The following is a 21,637-nucleotide window of genomic DNA, read 5'->3' on the forward strand; positions in this document are numbered from 1 at the left end:
CCGCACGTGTCTCATTCGAAGATGACCATCTACTAGGTATCTTCCGCACGAAGATTTCAACAATCTCTCTCCCTTTCCCTCTTTCCTCTCTCCGTCTCTTCATCCATGTTCATGATTTGGAAGCGACGAGAACACCAAAACACTTACTTTCTCCTTCCCAGCTGTGTTTTGGATAAAGGGGACGGTTTTTTTTATATCGCGAGAACGATTCGGGCATGCGATCTTTCTTTAATAAACCCGCTTGGGCAAGCACGGGCAAGGACAGCGGCGATCCAGAATTTTATCGCCGCTCTGGCCAAACCTACAATGATATCATCGCAATCAACAAAAACGCGCGGGAGCGACGAGCAGGTGCTCGCCAGTCCAGTCCGCAGAAACGTCAGCATGTTTCAAACTTCGCGGAAGAAGGAGGTAGCGAAGACACTGGTACTGAGGAACAACCGATGTCAAAACAACGGACACCGTCAGACAGTTCACCCCCTCCGTTGACCGTTCAGGATGATACCAGTCCTGATAGTCGAGCCAGTGTAAGCCGTCATTCGGTTGTTGATAATAAATCCCCGCCCATGGCGATGGACAGAGAAGTTTCCACATCCCCGCCAGTTCGAGAGAGCGAGTCGCCTCAACTTGTCTCAGCAGCGGCTCCCATCCAGTCACCTTTTACTGATGCGACAAGCAAAGAAGAGCCAGAAGAACTTTCAACATGTCCCTCCAACGTTACAGACACTTCAGCACAGGCGGATACATCTCGTAGTGACCGCAACTCCGCCCTAGACAACACGGTCGTTCAAATCCTCATAACTTCGAGGATCGCGAATACCAGGCCTTTGATCATCCACCGCAAAATGTCACAATCCCTGAAAGGAGTTCGTCTCGCATGGTGTATCCACCAGAACCTACCAAAAGAGCTCCATCCGACAGTCATTTTGACTTGGAAGGGCAGACGGCTCTTTGACGTCACGACCTGTAGATCTCTGAATATTAATGCACACAGTGCTTTTAGCAAGGACACATCTGCCTTCGGCGATATTTTTGGCGAGGCACAGGATATTCGAATACATATGGAGGCTGTTACTGAAGAAATTCTTACAGCTGCATATCAACCTTCACCGAGCATGTTTCGGTCCGGCTCGACGCCTCCCGCATCTGCTGAGCCTCAAGATACTGAACAGGAAACGTGGAGTGAGATTATCCTCAAGTGCCCGGGACTTGATGACTTCAGACTTCGGGTGACACCGAAGACGCACGTGTCCCACGTTGTCACAGCCTTCCGTGAGGCAAGGAGCATATCCACAGAGTTCGAGATATATCTTGCGTTCGACGGTGATCGATTGAATCCTCAGTCTTGTTTGGCGGATTATGAGATGGACGATGGCGATCTAATTGATGTTCTCGTTAAGAGACTAGTATAATCAACATGCAATCGGAAATGTCCTTTCGCTATCCGGACAGTGCATTGATATTCATACAACCATGCCTTCCTCGACCATGTCGTCACAACAGTTGGCGCCTGAAGACCCGATCGGCAGATATTTTTGGGCGCTCGGGCTATATTTTCCCTATGTTTTCTTCACAATATTGAGAGACGTAATTTTTGCTATGACGTTGATGTTGAGGGCGCGGCAAAAGAAGATAAGGATCGGAAGGCTACGATAAGGATATATTTTTTTTGCGCATGGCGGCGGGAGAAGTTCCCTCCCTCCCCACCGAGTTTAAATCTACTTTTCCCCTCCATTTGGCAAAAACACATCATCATTAGCATCTGGAATCGAAAGCCAGACTACTTATAATCAACGTGCAAGATGAAATTACTCACTGTCAATTTTCTGACATGCGCGGTCAAGGCTTGCAAAGGATCCCCCGACGCATTTCCGCTCCATTTCCGAGAAGTTGAGCTTGAGCTACAGGACGTTGATTTCCAGCCAGAGTTCATACGAAATATCATTACCCGAGTCGACTGGGAGGGGCTTCATAAGATGGCAAATGAGGTAGGTGCCAGGACTTAGTTCTGTAAACCATTCGGCGCCCATCTGATTCGATCGTTCTATCAGCTCAACTTTCCCAACATCCCGGAGATCAAACCCGAGGGCGAGGCGCTTGAAAATGAACAGCTTTTGAAGGACCTCCATAGACTGCTATTGGAGACACAGGTCGCTGAAGGCAAGCTGATTTGTGGAAACTGTGGCCACGAATACATGATCAAAGAGGGCATCGCGAATTTTCTGCTTCCCAGTCATTTAGGTATGAAACTTGGCACCCTCAATTCTATGTCTATTGCTAGATGAAAGTCGTTGCTAACATGGTTCTAATTCCAAGTCTGATGACGTGTGTCTTTTAATCCCCTACCCCTTCGCACTTTAATGTTCAATCACATACGGGCCGTGTGGTATAAAACATCAGCGTCTAGCCCAGATGCTTTTGACGAGGTTGCTCTTTAATCCACCTTACGCCAATAATTCATGCAAAGTCTATCCGAACCTTCAATTATCTCTTAAGTGAAATCTGGGTGCGACCAGATTTCCTATGATACATGGAAGCTGCAAGTGATACAGTGATAGCCCGCCACGCACAACAATCATCCCTAAAAGGCGAACGGGAACAACCAACCGGGGCTAAATGAATGCAAATTTTCGCCAAGAACGCCTCAAAGCAAATGCACCACACCGCAGAGTCACGTCCCACGTGGTCGTGAAATAAGCCTCATAAGCCCCAAATCCAGCGGCAGGAATTGAGTGGAAAGCATGGGAAATGAAATATGGGCAAGCGTCCCTAGTAGGGATCTTAATTCAAAAATCCCTTGCATCCGGCCGAGCCACAAAGGCATGGAATCCGGTCATCACTATCCCACTCCCTCTCGAATTTGTAGTCGTAGGTCAGCTCCTCGTCTGCAATAAGTCAGTATGGTTCGTGGTTGGATGACTTGATATATCTAGCATATAGGAGGGTCTCACCTCTTTCAATGTCCCTCAACGCGTAAATAACGATTCGTTTGCTCCCATCAACCTTGATGATTTTGGCGGTACAGTTTGGAGTGCAGCTATGGTTGATAAACCTAGCAATGCCACCCCTCTTTGTCGCGTCAATGACTGTATTTTCATCGATGCGGAACAAATAGCTACTGCCAATACCGCTTTTGAGGTACCGCCTTTCCCTCATATCGGCAACCTGCTGCCGTACTTTCTCTCCAACATACTCGATAATCATCTCGTTGGCAGAAATATTGACTTCCGCATAAAGACCCCAATTATGAATCGCGGACCGTGCGAACCGCACTGGCTTCTTTCGCTTCTTCAGCTGATTGAAACGGAGAGCATCGCTATCACCGCTCTGCGCTGGTAGAGCTTGTTTTTGTGCATTGATATCTGCAATAAGCCTGCGGTTGTTGACTCTTGTTGATCGAGATGTCGATTTGGAAATCGTCTTTGCGGCAGCAATGCGCGCGGCCTCGGCGGCAGCATTCTGCGGGTCGCTTTTGGCCTTGGCCTCACGCTCTTCACGAGCCTTTTGCACCTTGATACGGTGTGGAAGATACTTTGATTTCTCAGACTCAAGAATCCTCTTTCTTCCTTCGGTCCGAGCAGCGCCTGTTGTATTCGGGACATAGTAGCCATTGATAGTAGCCGGCTGCTGCGTGGGTCCTATATCGCCGGGGCGATTTAGAGCTTTGATCTCCTTCTGTCGCCAGGCCCAAGCGGAAAGGTTGCCGACGCTAGACGGGGTTTGCTCCTTGAGGATATTACGAAGGAACAGTAGATCCTCGTCATCCTTGACCAGGTTCTGCCATCCATCCAAGTCCAGAACAATCAGGTCGTCATCATCAACGATCGGCCGGGGTTCGTCATTAGAGGTTCTCCATTCAACTTCCAGCCTGGGTCCACCATGACCGGCGGCTTCGTCAACCGCATCCTCAGACAACGGCTGAGCATATTCACCATCCGGGTATTGTATATCAAGCCCCTCTGAGCGCGATAAGTTTGTGTCGTCGTCCAGGCCCCGAGAGTCCTTTGCCAATCCAGACGTCCTTTGAGCAATGATGTCCTTATCGGTACTCTCCAGATAAGTTGGCAGGCCCCCGGTCGGCGTATCATCCTGCTCCAGATTGAAGGCATCATCTCCCTTTTGCTTTTTCCGATGATCGAAGTCATCGCCGATTCTTTTCCTCTTTCGGGATGGAGAGAATCCTTCATCAGCAACTCCCATATCTGCATTTGCCAAATCATCAGGACCCTTGCTGTCCAGTACGTCTGTCGAGACATCGAACGGTTCTGTATCCTCACCATCGTCGGATTCGGTGGCTGAGCTCATACGACTTTGGGCCCGACTCTCTTCATCATCCTCGGTGTCCCTAGATAGAGGGGTGTGCTGCTCATCGTCTGATTCTTCCTCATCATGTAGCTGTTGTAGGCGATGGTAAAGAGGCCGAACCTCTTTCCTTCTTAGAGGTTGCTTGCGCCTCTCATCTAAGAAAGCTGTTTCTGTACGGTCGAGTCGATGCGACTTCCTGATACGGGGAAGTGCAAGGATGTTAAGCCCAGGTGTACTGAGGGGGTGCCGCAGTCTTGAATGTGGATCAGGTGTGCTGTCCCGACTGTCAAAGTCAAGGCGAAACATTGGCCGCTTTACTCCCTCTGGATCAGGTATTCCCAATTGCCTTCTCCGCAGTGCGTGTCGGTCTGGATCCAGGAATTCATATAATGCCGGCGCAGCTATCCGTGACTTGGTATCTTCAAGAAGCTTGTCTTTAAGATCTTTCACTATTATGGCCAAGACTTCCTTGCACGGATCAAAGTCTAGGGCTCGCTGTTTCTTTTCTTCTTCGACGTCCAGTTCAGCCTCCCGTTTCAGCCGTTCGGACTCTGCTTTAGCCCGCTTTTCTCGTTTCAATCGCTCAGGACTTGGGCTGCGTTCATAATGCGGGTTGCCGTAGGGCTGGCTTTCCATGTTCATGATGTATGTGAACAAGGGCTTCATGTGCGAGTACTTGTAGCACCTGGCCGTTTCTTCTTCGCCGCGACGAGAGTTCTCAAAGACTATATAGTACCCAGTCTTGTCACATCGAATGTCTTTCCATCCAAATACTTTGAGCCGCTTCTTCAAATGTGGCACGGTGTGGCTTAAGACTGGAACGTAGCAATGCGCGATGAAAATGTAGGGATCGCGCTTTATCTGGCTCAGTATAGGAACCTCTTCCACTAGAGACGGCACTGCTGGTTTCGCAAAGTTTGCCCTTGGACCCTCGGGTACGAGAGGCAGAGGACGCATGGAGGACTTTCCTGAAGGGCCTTTTGGTGCCTCTGGTGGAGGCTCGTTCTTTTGAATTTCAACTTCGGCTTTAACCTCATCCGAAATCTGCAAATCGTTTTTGGATCCCATCCTCTGAGCCTCTATTGCTCTCGAGACGAGTTTCCCGGAAATCACCCCATCGCGGTCCAGCTCGACCCTGACACGATGATTGCCAATGCGCTGTCCTTTCTTGCACTCGAAATAAGCGCGCCTCGCCGCCCCGGCTGCGGAAACCGGCCCACCGCCATGGAAGGAAGGACTGTCCTTATACTTGATAGAGCATATTCCGAGAAACCGTCCCGTTATTGGATCCGTGCGGTTGTTGATTTCTGAGATGTCGCCAAAGCTTGAGAAGAGAGCAGTAATCGGCGCCAGAGGAGTCAAGGGATCAAAGCCAGTGACGACTAATTGCACGGGAGGTCCTGGTCCTACCGTGGTAGCTGGGTCGTACGGCCAATGTCTTAGGACATAAGGGGCGGGTCGATATTTCGTTTTCTGCCTGCATCCAGCGCCGCGGGAATAGTTCTGTATGCTCAGACGAGGGTCCGGCAAGCTTTCCTCCTGTTCGTTTGTGACAATATCCACGTAGCAAGGCTTCTTCCGCTTATCCTTTGATGAAGCTTTGTCAGGATCGTGAACCAGCTTGCAGCCCCTAACAATGCTGGGACGATGGCTTTGCGGTTGCTGTGTTGGGGTCGGTGGTGTACAAAGAGGGGTCATGGTATTTTTTGATGCTTCAGTCTGGTGTTCTTTGGAGCGGTCATTCGTAGTGCCGTTTGTTGCCTTGATTTGAGACGGACTTGACTTGTGATGCGGTGAAGACTCCGCATTTGTGAGAGGCGTCAAAGTATCGAGGCGAATCTCATTCGAAGATCCTGTCCCAGGCCCAGATGAGTTGACTGCTGGGCTGCCCATTCCTCCAGGACTGACCAAGCCATCTCCCGTAAACTCTCTCCGCGATTTGCTCAACTCCGCCGAAGGAGCCGGTACTGCCTCTGAGGGAGGAACGTCGCCAATAATCGCTTCCTCAACCGCCCTGGGCGCAGGTGGGATGGCGCGATCTTCATGGGTATGCTCCTTGTCGGGTTGAGCCCTTGACCGCTGTCGCTCTTTAGTGGCTTTGAATCGTTTTTGCTGAATGACTGACGGAGCGGTAGGAAAAAAGTCTGCAAAACCTGCGGAAGAGCGCGACATAATGAGATATGGCTAGAAGCCAAAACCAAAATCACTGCCACTGGATGGCAGCATCCTTGACGTCCCTACCAGCAAATGCGCGGATGATAGACGATCAAGCAAACCTCCTGACGCAAAGCGGCAGAATCCGCTTACTTTAGAGGTGCAGTGTACACAAACGAAGAAGACTGACAGCGGGAAACAAGCGAAGAGGGCAATATTGAGAGTAAATGCGCTTGGGGGAGAATTAGGGAAAAAGATGGAGGGCTTCAATTGAGACGGGGTGTGGGAGCAACCGCTCGCATCCGTCCTAGGCCCTTTCAACGCGACCAAGACGCGAACAAGGCGGATCACGAAAGAGCGAGGGAGCGGGGGAGGGAGGAGGGGGGGCGTGGGTTCCTGAGGCGGCAGCAGATATTGTTCGATAGCAAGCTGCAGGGAGGATTAAAGCCCGGATGATGTAGTTATTAGCTCCTGTATTGTCGAGGATTGATGGGGGAGAACCGCCAGCAAGAGGGTAAAATTGGAATGGAAGGGAAAAGTTAGGCGGTCGACGGGAGAGAGAAGAGTTGTTCTTTTTCTTGTCCCTGCATTTCCAGCTCCAGCACCGACTTTCTGGACAACGAAGAGCATCCACCCTGGCAAAGAGAGTCAACCCGACAAGCATACATGGGTTCTTGATTCAAATATCAACACGAAGCTCGGTATGACATGGCATCATGACAAACTGGTTGGCTAGCATCGACCCTCGACAGCGCGTGCTCAACATCAGCAATCCTTTCCATGCGCTCAGGCAACGCACCATACTTCGCTCGTGCTGGCGTGGTATTGCCGTTATGCTCTCCATTACATATGTGTGCGATCGGCTACAGTGACAATGTCACAATTTGCAATCGGCGCGGGGTTTCGAGGGATCCGTCAACAATCGCTGACCTCCAAATTTGGCGTTCAGGACTTATTTTCATTTTGAAGCATACAGCTGGGAAGGGATCCTTTCCTCCGCTTATTCTGGATGTTGGTTTACAGAAAAGAACACCCAATACACCTGCTGGATGGAGACGAGGTACATGGCCTGGTCGCCAGTTCTATGTTTCTACCCTTATGTCATCTGGCGGGTAGAAAGGCAGGGTCGGGTAAACGAAAAAGCAGACCGTCATAATAGGGAATCTCGAAAGGCTTCTCTAATGTGCCAGGGCCTTGTTGTATCACGAAATGGGATTGAAGGCATTCCCACCTGGCACCCGCAGGCGGCAGGACCAGGGTGTGCCTGAGGACCAAATGACATCACTTTTTGAATTCGAGGCCCGGCCACCGGGCAGCCTCCTTATGGTAGGCTTCGAACTACTCTGTACCATCCCATGGCAGAATCTGTTGCTTCGCCACAATAATGCCACACGAGCCCCGCCGAACGAACTTTTTTTGCGAGAATGTTAATAATGGTTGAGGCTGAATCTTGAAATCCACATTGGAGTCCGGAGGACGACAATGTACCCTGTACGGAGTAGTACTCCGTATGCTCGATCCTCGCCCCTGTCTAGGCTCTAATAATAAAAGCCTGCGCCGTAAACTGCGGCTCTGAGAAAAAGGGACTAGACACGGAGGAAGAATAAATTAGCTTCGTCTATGCACGCTGAATCTTTCGTCTGCGTCGTACCTAGTCATTCATCGGTTGAAGGTTCGCTGGTCGCGGGTGGCTCAGGGTATCTAAAGCTTTACCAAATTACCTTGAAACTCGAGTCTCGAACTTTTATAGCGCTGGCTGAGGACTTGTATCTATCATCTGAGGCTTCTCATCTTCACCGTTCTGAGTTTCCGTCAAACAGCATGTCGTTCACCTGGAGCCGATAGCGCGAGGCTTAGTCAAGCTAGTCCAATAGTTAACTAACTTACAACATAGCCTAAAATGCTCTAAAATTAAAAATAGCAACTACAAGAGCAGGCCTGATGCTATCGCAACTCCAGTTGAGAGGCTCAATAATAACCAGATTGATCATGGCCTCTGTGGATTAGACTTGATTTAGACTGTATGGCCTGGCACTCCGTAGTATAGTCGCCGCCACCTCCTTTTACCCAAATATGTAGAGGAGATTTGAGTTATTCTTTTGAAATAGGTAGTAGTGGTATTATGTAGTTCAAGTTTATGGTCTCAATCAAATAGTACTCCGGTACACACCCGTTCAATCATAGCTCAGCAGTTGGCACCACATGTAGATCTCTCGAATTTAGTAGTGGCATCAGTGCAGAGGAGTGCTTGCCTCCGTATTTTGTAAGCATAGATTATTGAATGTTCTCCTGAGCATCTCGGCTGAGGCGTTTCAAATGTCGACTGGGGGTAAAGCTGAGCGAATCGCAAGCAGCTGATCTTTCGGACTGCGGCGTGTCCGTAATATCCTCAACGAGTCGACGAGGTCAGTTGGCGCAGAACAAGGGGGCTTTAGCCACTGACTTAAACTCACATCACTAGCTCTCCTTGTCAGGGATGTGGACAGTGGAAGCGTGGAGGAATGCATCGTTCTGCCCGTGCCACCGTGATACGTATCCACAAATCTAATCTGTCCCGACGAAAGATCGAGAAAGGGAGCGAGAAAGAAGTGGGGATGTATAAAACTGTGGGTGCGTTATTCTTAGCAACTGTAGCCAGTTTTTTGTCTTCCGCTCGGAGTACCGAGAGGAATTGACCACCCATGTCCCAAGCAAGAGCTAAGAATAATCACCCATAGTGGGGTAGACTACTAGTTCTCTGCATGGCAACGACAGCCGGAAAATTGAATTCCTACTCTTGTTAAGCGTGAACCCAGCCCTGGGTGAGAAAGTGAGACATTCCTGTTGAGTTGTGTGAGGCGCAGAGGCGGGTTATTGGCCACTAGTCATGGATGAGAGTCGGTGTCGAGAGCAGCTTCCCTGGTTTGGAAAGCCAAGGTGGGCCGATCTCACAACATAAAACCTTCATAACAACAGCTCCCCCCTCTTTCCACTCTTTGCTCTCCCTCAATAATCAATCAATTATCCTTCTTGCTTCTCCCTTCAGTCAATTCCCAGCTCTGCCTCTCGCTCCATCAGGTCTTTCGTTAATTCGATACCTCGCCTTCCCACTGTACGTTTGGTGCACCGAATTCCCCCTCCATGGTGTTTCCCCTCACTAACGGTCAACCGTCCGCTCGCTACAGATCTCCAGTCAATCCACCTGTACACACGCCAATTTAGCATTCGAACACAAGCCATCCATCTCACCTTCTTTCTCATCCTCATTTTTCACGCACCTACTTAAACATGTGGTTAGTTTGACTACATGAGCTCACTCTCCTTTTTCTGGAATTGTGTTGACTAACACCGCCAAGTGGCATCTTCGGTTATATCAACTACCTCGTGGAGAGGGACCGCAAATACATCCTTGACACGTTGCTCAATGGTATGAGTTTTCTAGCAACCTTTCCAAACAGCGTCTTTCCACGGCGTTTACATCCTCCGACCCTATTCCACTCTAATCTTCCCTGACTCCATATCCGTACCCTCTGGTTGATTGTCTCTCTTGCTTACTTGAATGTTCGCCCAGGACTCTCGCGGCTTGAATACCGCGGATATGACTCCGCTGGACTTGCTGTCGATGGCGATAAGAAGAACGAAGTTTGTGCCTTCAAGGAAGTTGGAAAGGTTGCCAAGTTGAAGGAGCTCATTGAGGAGTCCAAACCCGATCTCACCAAGTCTTTCGAATCACACGCGGGTATCTCTCACACACGTTGGGCCACTCACGGAACGCCTTCTCGCCGAAACTGCCATCCTCACAGGTACGCCAAGTGGTCTACTTAACCAACGTTGTTTCGAACGGCTCGAACCTACAACAGACAAGACAAAGCTAATGAAATCGCTCCACTAATAGGTCTGACCCCAACTGGGAATTCTCCGTTGTTCACAATGGTATCATTACCAACTATAAGGAGCTAAAGGCTCTCTTGGAGAGCAAGGGATTCCGTTTCGAGACTGAGACAGACACCGAGTGTATTGCCAAACTCGCCAAGTATCTATACGATCAGCAGCCTGACATTGATTTCACCGTGCTGGCGAAGGCCGTTATCAAGGAGCTTGCAGGCGCTTTCGGTCTCTTGATCAAGTCTGTGCATTATCCCCATGAAGTGATCGCCGCCCGCAAGGGTTCTCCCCTTGTTATTGGTGTGAGAACTTCCCGGAAGATGAAGGTGGACTTTGTGGATGTGGAGTATTCAGAAGATGTCGCTCTTCCTGCGGAGCAGGCTTCCCAGAATGTCGCCATTAAGAAGTCCGCCACCGGCCTTCTTGCTCCTCCTGATAAATCCCTTCTTCACCGATCCCAGTCCCGTGCATTCTTGTCCGACGATGGGATTCCTCAGCCGGCTGAATTTTTCTTGTCATCCGATCCCTCTGCAATTGTTGAACACACCAAGAAGGTTCTGTACCTCGAAGATGATGATATTGCGCACATCCACGAGGGTCAACTCAACATCCACCGCTTGACCAAGGATGACGGTACTTCCAACGTTCGTGCTATTCAGACTCTTGAGCTTGAACTGCAGGAAATCATGAAGGGTAAATTCGACCACTTCATGCAGAAGGAGATCTTTGAACAACCCGAATCAGTGGTGAACACGATGAGAGGACGTCTGGATGTTGCTAACAAGCAAGTTACGCTTGGTGGGCTTAGACAGTACATTTCTACCATTCGTCGGTGCCGGAGAATCATCTTCATTGCGTGCGGTACTAGTTACCACTCATGCATGGCGGTTCGCGGAGTGTTTGAGGAGCTTACTGAGATCCCGATTGCAGTTGAACTTGCATCCGACTTCCTGGACAGGCAGGCACCCGTCTTCCGTGATGATACATGTGTCTTCGTTTCTCAATCTGGTGAAACGGCAGACTCACTCATGGCTCTCCGTTACTGTCTTGAACGGGGAGCTCTGACTGTCGGTATTGTCAACGTTGTCGGATCATCGATCTCTCTCCTGACTCACTGTGGTGTTCATATCAACGCTGGCCCTGAGATTGGTGTTGCCTCGACCAAGGCTTACACCTCCCAGTTTGTTGCTATGGTCATGTTCGCCCTTTCTCTCAGCGAAGACCGTGCTTCAAAGCAAAAGAGACGCGAGGAGATTATGGAGGGTCTTGCTCAGGTTTCCGATCAGTTCAGAGAAATCTTGAAGCTCAACGAACCCATCAAACAAATGTGTGAACGCTTCTTCAAGAACCAGAAAAGCTTGCTTTTGCTGGGCAGAGGTGGTCAGTTCCCTACGGCGCTTGAAGGTTAGTATACTCCATATGAACACAACATTCCAGATTTACATTACTAACTAAGCAACAGGTGCCCTTAAAATCAAAGAAATCTCATACCTGCATTGCGAAGCTGTCATGTCTGGCGAACTGAAGCATGGTGTTCTTGCTCTCGTTGACGAGAATCTACCCATCATCATGATTCTCACCCGCGATGGTCTCTTCACCAAGTCGCTGAATGCCTACCAGCAAGGTTAGTTTCCAATTAACCAATTTTCCCATTACCCACAAATCTAACGATGGCGCAGTCATTGCTCGAGGTGGTCGCCCAATCGTGATTTGCAATAATGATGATCCTGAATTCTCGTCCACTCAGACCGAGAAGATTGAGGTACCAAAGACTGTGGATTGCCTGCAGGGTCTTCTCAATGTCATCCCCCTACAGCTGATTTCCTACTGGCTTGCTGTTGGCGAGGGCTTGAATGTTGATTTCCCCCGCAACCTCGCCAAGTCCGTCACTGTTGAGTAGACTTTTGCGGAGAAGCAGGAAAGAAAACGATTTTAAAGTTATCTGGGATCGAGGGTATTAGGACTTAGCGGTGTCATTGCCTTCGGATGGTTTATATTCACGTGGTCTCAGGGAGACCATGTGGTCGGCGCTGTTGTCTTTAGATATTTGTTTTAGGGCTTGCGCTGCTGCTGTGTATACGCCCTACGGTTATGGTTATCCAAGCTTCAATAATGGTAACGACTGCCTCTATAACATGCAATGTACTTTCAAAGAACCTCGTGTTCTCAATGGCCTCGAGAAATGTCCATCTAGATACGTGATCTATCTAGTTCGGCTGTTGGGAGTGGAGTGAGTAGTAATCAGATTTCCCCACATCGGAATTCTGAATGCAACAGGCAGATCCGGAGATCCAACGAATACTCCGTCCGTAAAGTGCTGCCCTAGAAACAGAATTTCTCTGTACTTCCCAGCTCAACTCGGTTTGCCAGTCGCTCTTGTTCTCGAATCGTATAGCACAATGCAGTCTCTTAAAGGTCCAGGAGCTCCTCAGTCATATGACGGTGGGACCTCCTACCCCTCCATCGTCATCAACCGTCCGCTAACAGTGTCCAGGAGCGGGCTTGCGGATCGCGATTGTCCACGCCAGATGGAACATGGGGATAATTGGACCCCTCGTGGAGGGCGCCAAGAAGACCCTTCGAGCATCTGGCGTGGCGGAGGATCATATCGAGACTTTCACTGTTCCAGGAAGCTACGAGCTACCATACACTGTCCAGCGGTAAGCCCCTCACACCGACGGCCTCAGGAACCTTGAACCGGCCGGAATGGCTTCGATCAAAAATCTGCATGCAATCCTTTCGGTTCTTGAATAAGCGGTTTTAACCTCCTTTCTCTTGGTCCAGCATCTACTCGGCCTCGCAAATACAAGCGGCCAACGCGGGGTCATCCGGCGAAGGCATCAGCGCAACGGACCTACTCTCTTCTTCTACAACTGACCTGAGCAAAACGGGGTCGTCGACCTCGGCGGCGTCGTCCAAGCCATATGACGCTATAATCGCCATTGGGGTTCTCATCAAGGGTGAGACAATGCATTTCGAGTACATCTCGGAAGCCGTTACCCACGGGTTGATGCGTGTCCAGCTCGATACTGGGGTACCAGTAATCTTCGGAGTTCTTACGCTTTTGACTGAAGAGCAGGGACTTGAGAGAGCGGGACTGGGTAGTGGAAAGATGCACAACCACGGCGAAGACTGGGGTAATGCGGCGGTTGAGCTGGGTGTTCGGAGGAAGGGCTGGGCTGAGGGTGTGCTCAACTGAACAACCTGGGCCGTGAGATTCTAAAAGACAAGCCCAGACATGGCTATCCAAGCTGCGGCTTTTAGGTCAATGTAAAGACGTCAGAATAAGTTCTTCGCTTGTTAACATGTGCAGATAATTTGCTAGCTTCACTCTTCCATCCGCTCGCTCCCCTTTGCGCCCTCTTCGTCTTCCTCATCATCTCCTTCCAAGGCCCGCTTGGCGGCTCGCTCTGCCTCCTCGAGAAGCTCTTTCGGTACCTCCTCGTGCCTGCCCTTTGTTGGTCCATCTAGCGAACTAATCCAGCTCATCTCCAGTTCGAACTCTTTATCCTTGTTGTCCTCATGAGCAACATAGATAATTCTAGCTGCCTCCTTCACGGCATCATGCAGACTAATTCTCTCCGAGGCAAGGTCCAGCTTTTCAAGCTCTGCTTTAGCCGCCTGTCTTCCTTTGCCGGTGGCAGCGCCGTAGTAGCCCTTGTAGAGAGATGAAAAGTCAGCATTAGCGCAGCAGAATGACTTGGGTGAGAATAGGAGAATAGCGTACCCAGTATAAACCACTCGGTTCGATCATATATAAGCCCGGCCCCCCAGACTTTGCTCCCTTGACCTTACCACCGGCGCCCGATTGAGGACCGCTCCCTACTTGGCCGTCCACAGCGAGCTCAGCTTCAGAGTCCCAACCTCCGACAATAGATGTTACGCCAAATGGCCGCACGCTAGAGTACAGTGTGTAGGCTTGCACGTAGCTACCAAGGCGGTTTGCTAGAGCGGAAATAGGAATGGGGCCCTTATAGACACCTCGCCACGAGGCAGCTTCATCGCGGGCACGAGAAACAAAATGACGGCCATCAGGGGCTAACCCAGCAGAAACCTAGATTTGAATGAAATCTGGGGTCAGCACAAATTGCTGGGAAGCACGATGGGTTGGTCATAGGGATCGCCTTACGATGCCGACATGGCGGTCCACAGTGGATATCCTCTTGTTTGCGCCTGGCTTCAAAAGCTTGCTAGTGATGATCTTCTCGACAGCTAAGACAACACCGTCCTTGCACCTAATACCTACGGCGGTTCCGCCATTCTCGACAGCTTTGACAGCATATTCGACCTATGGCACACTGTTAGCTGTGGTATAGCTCCTCCCAGGGGCCCACAGTACCTGGAAATTTCGGCCATCTGGGGAGAAGACTGAGTTAGAAAGATCGTAACCGGTGCCGATGGACGTCTGGGTTGTCAGCGTTAGCTAGGACTGGCAGCTGGATGAGGTCGGCAAACAGACCATGGCGGAAGATTGATTCAATCACAGAATATGACAGTCGTAGCAATGGTCTTGGTGGATGGAGGTCTGTAGAGGAGCGTTGTAAAGACAATAATGCTTGGAAGAGCGCGTGAAGGTACTGGGGAAGCTTTCAAGGTGATATCGCCAGTAGTCGGCGGCGGTTCGTAGATGCTGGAGCTAGCTTCGGACCTTACTAAGGTTGCTCTAGGTTCCAGCGTCGTCGCGTCACGTTGCCAGCGTCACATGACCTCTCCCCTCTTCAATCGTCATCAACCCAAGGCTCATTTCTCCCTATCCAAACATTTGAAGAAAAACACATTGTCTCACTTTTCTTCGAAGAGAGCTGGTCTCGTAACTATCCAGAAACCTTCAACCATCAATAAATCACTTTTCTAAATCATCCGTGCCTGTACCCTTGTTTAGCCCCGCAACCTCTCCATGCCCAACGCTTGGGCATCGACAGCCTAGTCAACCCACAGCGTTCTTGCCTTGCTCTGTATATCTCGCTCGGACCAGGTTTTCAAAGGACTTGTACTTCGCTTTTGATACCTACATAAGCGAGGCTTTTGTGCTCAGAGCTCCTGAACCTCTTTACTTCAAAATACCGTGCAATAACAACCCCGCAAACTCCTTGCAACAGCCTTTCTATAATACCTGCGTGTCCTACATACTTTGATTTGAACCGTCAAACATAGATCTAGTGAATCCAATCGAATTGCCTCCGCTTCGCCTCCCATATATCCCATTCTCCTATCATGTGTCCGCACCCGTTTCGCACAATGTCATCGTCTATCTTGCATAGTTGCCCATTCTGCGGACAAGTCACCGATATCTCTGAGATATTGGCCGATTTTGTGGGAAATCCTCACTGTACTCAGGTAGAGACTTCTGTTTCCATGTACCCGACCTGATATCTTACCAAAAGATCATGCAGTGCGGCTTATCAGCGTCCGAGGGCAACCTAAAGGCCCAGGATGACCTCGTGGCTCTCTTCAACACGCATATGAACATGGAACCTTCCCTCGTGTCGGAGAGAAAGGAAGCCCAAATTTCTGCTCCTCCTATTACATATAGTATCACACAACATTATCATCATTCAGCACATGTAGCACAAAGAACCGAACAGTCGGGAATTATGCAGGGGAACTGCGTACCGACAACCAATGAGCTCGCAAACAGGGTATTCGAGACGCTCAGACAATACGACGTTGACCCCTCGTCCCTATCCGCAGGCCAACTTGAGTTGTTCGCCAATGCAATGCCGGAACAGCAATCCCGCTTGGTCCAAATGTGGCAGATTTGCCCTGAGCCCAGCAAAAGTGCCCCAGGTTTCTCACAACAGGGCCAATCAATCTTTGCCAATCAACCTGACATGCAAGGTTTGGCTCAGGGTCAGGACAGATCCAATACTATGCATGGATATGCTGAGCCATATATGCTCTCTGGGTATGATCTTAATGGCCAAGTTGCCCCTCCGGCTAATGAGCCCACCACTGGCTCTCCATACAGGCTTTCGAGCGATCCTATATACCAAGCCGCGGGGCAGCGGTGGTGGGAACGAACACATGGGACAGCGATGGAATACTGAAGGACACAAGCGATATGGAAGACTTGTTCCGGAGAGGACACGTTGTTATACGATTCGTGCATGGTACGAGTGATGTTTTATAGATATGCTACTGATGGAATGCCTTGCGAACAAATGATTATTAACTGTAATGACTGAATAACTATTCGTAGCGGCTTGGAGGGTCGAGTCCTGCCTGATTGAAAAGGCACAAGTAGCTATGGTTTCATTGGAGAAGCGAATGGAGGAGTAAAAAAACCAAACTACAAGCCAAACTCGCCCTGAAAGTAGGTACATACTGGCCATAAGCCTGCCGCCTGGCCATAATATCGTTCCGTGACTAGCTTTTTTTGGAATTTTTTTCTTCTTTCCCTTCTTCTCTTGACCGTGATCTCTTCTGATCAAAGACCCCATCCGCAAACACAAGGAGGAAAACAGGAGAGGCATAGAATAAGTGTCGAAGACATATTTCATATTTGAATTGGAACTGGCGGCTGTTGATGAGCATGAGGATTGTGGAATGGATTCGTGTAGCCATCGCCTTGGTTGTGTTCAGATCGTGATATTGGGAGCGTGGCGTATGAGGAGTGGAACGCTAATCAAGCAACATTAGTCAAGAGTCAATGTATTAGAGACAAACACAAGTCATGGTGAGTGGGTTGTACTAACCATGCTTATTACTCAACCTCCACGAAGTCTTCGGGACGGAGTTCGTCGATAATGGCCATGGCCTCAGCAAGAGCATCGGCGGAGCGCTTGACCTCGTCGACGGCTTCGATGGCTCTCTTAGCCTTGGCGCAGCCCTGGCCGGGGAAGTTGCACCATCTGTTGAGGGTGGTACTGGCCTCAGCCATAGCACCGGCCATGGCGTCGGCAGAGCGTTTGACTTCCTGGGTGGTGTCGGCAGCACGCTCGACGAGATAGCAGCCCTGGCCTGGGAAGTGGCACCATCTCTGTAGAGCTGCGCCCTGCACCGAGGTGGCGGCCAGCGCGGCGGCAACGATTGAGATAAGCTTCATTGTGGTAGTGGTGGGTGAAAGTAGGAACTTAAGTGGTAGGATAACGAAAGAAGGACTTGCTTCCCTGTAAAGATTGTGTGTGTGTATTTTTGAAAAGAAATTGTTGACTCTGTGGGAGGCAGTGTTCAAGATTGACAAATGTGTGGGATTGGAAGACTTATATATCTGTTGACAGAGATTTATCTGCGCAAAATGACTCTCTTCATTTCCACTATATCAGGAAACCAGCGCGGCCCCATGAGGCTTCTCTGAAAGAGATTTGCCACGTTATCCGTCATCGTGTTCCTATTGGAAGCAGAGAAAAAGAGACCCATGATCTGAATAGAACATATGCCTGCTATGGTTCAATGGGAGTATGTGGGTTGTCGTTCAATAGCACTCCCCGCATGTCCACTTGAGGGTTGGCCAAACCGTGAATAAAGGACCTTGAAACTCAAGGTAGAGCCAAGATGAGCGCGAAATTGGTCATGCCCCTGACGAAACAACGTAACGAGAGTTCTCGAGGGGTCTGGGACAATCAAACTGGCAAATGACCAGCAGATCGATCAACATTTGCTGTATGTGCTCAATTAAGACCAAGCGTACCAAGAAGAGAGGCGCATTCAACGGACGTACAGAGGGCACTGAAATCGCCGAATGAGTAGCTCAATAGATCCAGCCATGTTTGGCACGCTCAATAAGCTATCTTTGTCTCTATATAGAATGTCAATTGCTATTCAGAGGATAAAGAGAGTAAGCTTATTGACACACTGAATAGGAAATGTCCGGCATGGAGGGGTTACAGAAACGTGAGCGCCACCATGATTTTTGGAACCGGGTTCCTGAATAGTTGTTTCTAAATGAGTAAACCTCGACAGACGCCGAGGGGTGTTTTACACAGGTTGGAGATGGGGATGAAGGCGGAGATTGATTGGGATCGTTAGATAAGATCGGCCCGTGCGATGCTATCTGGCGATTGGGTGCCGAGACAATCCGGCGTTTTTTCCGGCGCCTCGTGCGGGTTACAGCGGTTTGGTCGTTTTCGGTCTTCCTTCCTGCCTCCTCCCGCCGTCATTCTCTTCTCTCTCCGCTAGGAATTGCTCCCCAGTGTCTCTCTCCTCAATTGCACGCTGTTCTTTGTCCATTCAACATGTTTTCCCCGAGGACAGTCCAGCCCGCGCAGGTATGTCAGCCAGTTCCTTCCCCTGCAGCCACTTGACGTTACATTGTCGCTCCCTTTTCTTTTCTTATCGCTCTCCATCCTTCCGTCCGGCGATGCCGCGCACAAACTCTACGTCGAATTGAATTCTCATCACCATGCGCACCAGCTACCTCCAATCCTGCTCTGTATTGATCTGCTAACACTATATCACCTTGTCAGTCGCTCTTCCGACGCGCTGCCGCTCAGTCATCCTTTGTTCGCTCTCCCCTCGCCGCAAGATGTGCGTGGTCTTCCCATATATCCGATTTTCGGAGGAATTTGTTATTGATCCCCAATTCTAGCTTTCGCGACCGTGCAACAGGATATTTTCAAGCCTACCAAGTATGGCGGCAAATACACTGTGACGCTCATTCCAGGTACAGTCAAAGCGCGACTCTCCGCTTGCTTAACCCCGCCGTGTCGCTCGCCCCTATCACATTTGCGGACAGCTAATCAACCCCTGCCGAAACAGGTGATGGTATCGGTGCTGAAGTCGCCGAGTCGGTTAAGACTATCTTCAAGGCCGATAATGTGCCCATTGAGTGGGAGCAGGTGGATGTTAGCGGTGTTGATACCGGAAACAAGCACTCTGAAGAGCTCTTCAAAGAATCGATTGCTTCCCTGCGACGAAACAAGCTCGGTCTGAAGGGCATCCTTTTCACCCCCGTTGAGCGCTCTGGCCACCAATCCTTCAACGTCGCTCTCCGCCAGGAACTCGACATCTTCGCCTCCGTCGTTCTCATCAAGAATATCCCTGGCTACAAGACCCGCCACGACAATGTCGACCTTTGCATCATTCGTGAGAACACCGAGGGAGAATACTCTGGCCTTGAGCACCAGTCCGTGCAAGGTGTCGTCGAGTCGCTCAAGATTATTACCCGTGCCAAGTCTGAGCGCATCGCCAAGTTCGCTTTCAGCTTCGCCCTTGCCAACAACCGGAAGAAGGTTACTTGTATCCACAAGGCCAACATCATGAAGCTTGCCGACGGTCTGTTCCGCAGCACCTTCCACAAGACCGCCGAGAACTACCCGACCCTGGAAGTCAACGACATGATCGTCGACAACGCCTCCATGCAGGCTGTTTCCCGTCCCCAGCAATTCGATGTGATGGTCATGCCCAACCTGTACGGTGGTATTCTCTCCAACATTGGCGCCGCCCTGGTTGGTGGACCTGGTGTCGTTCCCGGCTGCAACATGGGACGCGAGGTTGCTGTTTTCGAACCGGGCTGCCGTCACGTTGGTCTTGATATCAAAGGAAAGGACCAGGCCAACCCCAGTGCTATGATTCTGTCTGGATCTATGCTCCTCCGCCATCTCGGCCTTGACGACCACGCCAACCGTATCTCCAAGGCTGTCTACGATGTTATTGGTGAAGGGTGAGTAAACGCAAGCTTCGTCTTGTCCATATTCGCTAACTAGTTTCGTTCCCAGTCAAACAAGGACCCGTGACATGGGCGGAAACGCCACCACCCACGAGTTCACCCGCGCTGTCCTCGACAAGATGGAGGCTGCTCTGTAATCTACCTCGGGGGGGAAGTTGTTGAGGCCATTTCTACCGGCTGCGACATCTTGTACAGGCCAAGGTTGATTCTGGAGGTCATCTTGGAATTTTGGATGTCATTGCTGTACTCTGTACCACTTCTACTTGAAATACCACGAACGGCGTCCTGTGCATTTGATGTGAGAAAGAGATCGGTGGATTAGGTTGTGTAAAGATATATATACATGTGTGATTTCAATAGAAGTATCATAAATCATTATGTTTTCCGGGTACAAATCGTGGACGCAAGAACGCCAAAGGCAGCTGCAACACACCACCGAATCATGCTTCCGGTCTTTCACCGTAGCCTCTCAACCATGCTTTCTTCATTATGGGAGCCATGTGTGAGATATCTCCCCGGAAAAAAGGTGGCACAATCTTCTGGAGTCCAACGATGGTGTACGCCAGAAGGGTCGGTGCCCGTGCAGCTGAAAGGACCAGTTTCTGATCTGGTTCCGTGATCAGCAGTAGCGACTGCTTGCTTAAGGTGTAGAGGCTTTTCTGACTGCGATAATGCGTTTTATCAAAAAGCCGGTCGCCTCTTGCGGCCAGTATATTTTGAGTTCGCTTTAACGACCTTCCCCTTCTTGGTCATCTGTTCCTTCTTTCGCATAATCCAAGCTTTATCACCCTTCCTAGAAGTCGAACCATGGTTACGTTCCATAGCCTTTCTTCTCGCGTCCAAAACATCAACATCATTCATACCGTCCACAACACCAGTGATGTCGCCCTGTAAACCTCCTCCACCAACAGTCAAAACAAGGTACAGCTTGCTGTTCTTGGTACCGGGGTCATCTTCGAGGATACCGGCGCCAAAACCGGCCTTGATCGCGGCACCGCTAATCATTGTTCGCTGGGCATCGTTCTTTGGGTAAAACTGACAGACAGCGCGCCCACCGCGCCGGAGACTTGCATAGAGTCCCTCGAAGAATCTTCGTAGACGGCCCTCGGGGCTGACATCGCTCGTTTCTGCATTACATAGCCACTGAATGGCACTGATACTGATCGCTGCGTCAAAAGTTCCCGGCCGAAAGGGTACGCCCTGCCCGATGTCCGCGAGAAACAAGTCTCCTTCTGTACCTCGCTGTAACGCGATATCAAGCATGCTAGGTGAAATATCCATTCCAATCCACGTGTGCGGGCCACCTTGCTCGGGGGACTCTTGAGAGAGGATCTCGCCGGATAGTCCTGAGCCACAGCCAAGGTCTAAGATCAGTGATGGGGATTTGAGATCGAGAAGTTCCAAGGCACGGTGCGTCATATCCGCCTGAATGTTGCGAATACGTGATGAAGTGGTGTATTTACGGGACTCATTGTCGTCATAGAAGAGATCTGGGGGCCTTGAAGAACTGTGAGCGCAATGCCGTAAGTCGCATATCAAGGTGGACTTACAGAATATCCTCGGGGCGCGACATTTTGCAAAATCAAAGACACAGTGGTTCTTGCCGTCGAATAATAAGAAAAGAGTCTTCTGCGGTGCTGTAGTGTAGAGTATGAAACACAAAGGTTCACTAATCTCAAACAATATTCTTTAGTTCATTATCAGTAT

General features: G+C 50.0%; 10 protein-coding genes across 10 annotated transcripts; 6 read left to right on the forward strand and 4 right to left on the reverse strand.

Annotated features, from left to right (window-relative positions):
* Positions 1 to 9: 9 nt before the first annotated feature.
* Positions 10 to 1,682, forward strand: BJX68DRAFT_247937 (ubiquitin-2 like Rad60 SUMO-like-domain-containing protein). Its single transcript, XM_071041848.1, has one exon. The coding sequence runs from the start codon at positions 216 to 218 to the stop codon at positions 1,410 to 1,412; it is 1,197 nt and encodes a 398-aa protein (XP_070893416.1). The 5' UTR covers positions 10 to 215; the 3' UTR covers positions 1,413 to 1,682.
* A 120-nt stretch (positions 1,683 to 1,802) lies between these two features.
* On the forward strand, positions 1,803 to 2,285 carry BJX68DRAFT_258922 (RNA methylation protein TRM112; the record flags this gene model as incomplete). Its single annotated transcript, XM_071043615.1, has 2 exons — positions 1,803 to 1,988; positions 2,052 to 2,285. 2 exons carry the CDS (start codon positions 1,803 to 1,805, stop codon positions 2,283 to 2,285), a joined length of 420 nt encoding a protein of 139 aa, XP_070893417.1.
* Positions 2,286 to 2,781: 496 nt separating this feature from the next.
* On the reverse strand, positions 2,782 to 6,477 carry set1 (histone methyltransferase SET1; the record flags this gene model as incomplete). The annotated part of the gene is made up of 2 exons (XM_071047156.1): positions 2,782 to 2,885; positions 2,952 to 6,477. 2 exons carry the CDS (start codon positions 6,475 to 6,477, stop codon positions 2,782 to 2,784), a joined length of 3,630 nt encoding a protein of 1,209 aa, XP_070893418.1.
* Positions 6,478 to 9,281: 2,804 nt separating this feature from the next.
* On the forward strand, positions 9,282 to 12,514 carry gfa1 (glutamine--fructose-6-phosphate transaminase (isomerizing) GFA1). The gene is made up of 6 exons (XM_071037540.1): positions 9,282 to 9,731; positions 9,795 to 9,865; positions 10,010 to 10,241; positions 10,334 to 11,727; positions 11,786 to 11,947; positions 12,003 to 12,514. Exons 1-6 carry the CDS (start codon positions 9,727 to 9,729, stop codon positions 12,221 to 12,223), a joined length of 2,085 nt encoding a protein of 694 aa, XP_070893419.1. The 5' UTR covers positions 9,282 to 9,726; the 3' UTR covers positions 12,224 to 12,514.
* A 1-nt stretch (position 12,515) lies between these two features.
* BJX68DRAFT_199154 (lumazine synthase RIB4) lies at positions 12,516 to 14,000 on the forward strand. The gene is made up of 3 exons (XM_071037541.1): positions 12,516 to 12,765; positions 12,818 to 12,983; positions 13,108 to 14,000. Exons 1-3 carry the CDS (start codon positions 12,723 to 12,725, stop codon positions 13,520 to 13,522), a joined length of 624 nt encoding a protein of 207 aa, XP_070893420.1. The 5' UTR covers positions 12,516 to 12,722; the 3' UTR covers positions 13,523 to 14,000.
* On the reverse strand, positions 13,651 to 14,785 carry BJX68DRAFT_258926 (proteasome core particle subunit alpha 7; the record flags this gene model as incomplete). The annotated part of the gene is made up of 5 exons (XM_071043616.1): positions 13,651 to 13,980; positions 14,051 to 14,377; positions 14,453 to 14,611; positions 14,663 to 14,728; positions 14,783 to 14,785. The coding sequence occupies 5 exons, from the start codon at positions 14,783 to 14,785 to the stop codon at positions 13,651 to 13,653; spliced, it is 885 nt and encodes a 294-aa protein (XP_070893421.1).
* Positions 14,786 to 15,561: 776 nt separating this feature from the next.
* BJX68DRAFT_258927 (uncharacterized protein) lies at positions 15,562 to 16,370 on the forward strand (the record flags this gene model as incomplete). The annotated part of the gene is made up of 2 exons (XM_071043617.1): positions 15,562 to 15,660; positions 15,717 to 16,370. 2 exons carry the CDS (start codon positions 15,562 to 15,564, stop codon positions 16,368 to 16,370), a joined length of 753 nt encoding a protein of 250 aa, XP_070893422.1.
* Positions 16,371 to 16,925: 555 nt separating this feature from the next.
* Positions 16,926 to 17,711, reverse strand: BJX68DRAFT_199425 (mating alpha-pheromone PpgA). The gene has a single exon (XM_071037542.1). It carries the CDS (start codon positions 17,366 to 17,368, stop codon positions 17,027 to 17,029), a length of 342 nt encoding a protein of 113 aa, XP_070893423.1. The 5' UTR covers positions 17,369 to 17,711; the 3' UTR covers positions 16,926 to 17,026.
* A 709-nt stretch (positions 17,712 to 18,420) lies between these two features.
* Positions 18,421 to 20,311, forward strand: BJX68DRAFT_247988 (isocitrate dehydrogenase (NAD(+)) IDH1). The gene is made up of 5 exons (XM_071041849.1): positions 18,421 to 18,530; positions 18,729 to 18,789; positions 18,851 to 18,925; positions 19,021 to 19,924; positions 19,980 to 20,311. Exons 1-5 carry the CDS (start codon positions 18,498 to 18,500, stop codon positions 20,065 to 20,067), a joined length of 1,161 nt encoding a protein of 386 aa, XP_070893424.1. The 5' UTR covers positions 18,421 to 18,497; the 3' UTR covers positions 20,068 to 20,311.
* On the reverse strand, positions 20,312 to 21,611 carry BJX68DRAFT_247992 (18S rRNA methyltransferase BUD23). The gene is made up of 2 exons (XM_071041850.1): positions 21,481 to 21,611; positions 20,312 to 21,428 (listed from the first exon to the last, which is right to left on the reverse strand). Exons 1-2 carry the CDS (start codon positions 21,501 to 21,503, stop codon positions 20,612 to 20,614), a joined length of 840 nt encoding a protein of 279 aa, XP_070893425.1. The 5' UTR covers positions 21,504 to 21,611; the 3' UTR covers positions 20,312 to 20,611.
* Positions 21,612 to 21,637: the final 26 nt, after the last annotated feature.

This window comes from Aspergillus pseudodeflectus (assembly GCF_044049435.1).
Source record: "Aspergillus pseudodeflectus strain CBS 756.74 chromosome Unknown BJX68scaffold_76, whole genome shotgun sequence".
Classification (NCBI taxonomy): Eukaryota; Fungi; Ascomycota; class Eurotiomycetes; order Eurotiales; family Aspergillaceae; genus Aspergillus; species Aspergillus pseudodeflectus.

Bases quoted from the DNA above. Each gene is read 5' to 3' on its own strand.
- BJX68DRAFT_199154 (XM_071037541.1), top strand. From the start codon at position 12,723: ATGCAGTCTCTTAAAGGTCCAGGAGCTCCTCAGTCATATGACG. The intron at 12,766-12,817 runs GTGGGACCTCCT...AACAGTGTCCAG, and splicing joins AGCTCCTCAGTCATATGACG to GAGCGGGCTTGCGGATCGCG. The intron at 12,984-13,107 runs GTAAGCCCCTCA...CTCTTGGTCCAG, and splicing joins CTACCATACACTGTCCAGCG to CATCTACTCGGCCTCGCAAA.
- gfa1 (XM_071037540.1), top strand. The intron at 10,242-10,333 runs GTACGCCAAGTG...CTCCACTAATAG, and splicing joins CGAAACTGCCATCCTCACAG to GTCTGACCCCAACTGGGAAT. The intron at 11,948-12,002 runs GTTAGTTTCCAA...ACGATGGCGCAG, and splicing joins GCTGAATGCCTACCAGCAAG to TCATTGCTCGAGGTGGTCGC.
- BJX68DRAFT_247988 (XM_071041849.1), top strand. From the start codon at position 18,498: ATGTTTTCCCCGAGGACAGTCCAGCCCGCGCAG. The intron at 18,531-18,728 runs GTATGTCAGCCA...TCACCTTGTCAG, and splicing joins GGACAGTCCAGCCCGCGCAG to TCGCTCTTCCGACGCGCTGC. The intron at 18,926-19,020 runs GTACAGTCAAAG...CTGCCGAAACAG, and splicing joins CACTGTGACGCTCATTCCAG to GTGATGGTATCGGTGCTGAA.
- BJX68DRAFT_247937 (XM_071041848.1), top strand. From the start codon at position 216: ATGCGATCTTTCTTTAATAAACCCGCTTGGGCAAGCACGGGCAAGGAC.
- BJX68DRAFT_199425 (XM_071037542.1), bottom strand. From the start codon at position 17,368: ATGAAGCTTATCTCAATCGTTGCCGCCGCGCTGGCCGCCACCTCGGTG.
- BJX68DRAFT_247992 (XM_071041850.1), bottom strand. From the start codon at position 21,503: ATGTCGCGCCCCGAGGATATTCT. The intron at 21,429-21,480 runs GTAAGTCCACCT...CAGTTCTTCAAG, and splicing joins TCGCGCCCCGAGGATATTCT to GCCCCCAGATCTCTTCTATG.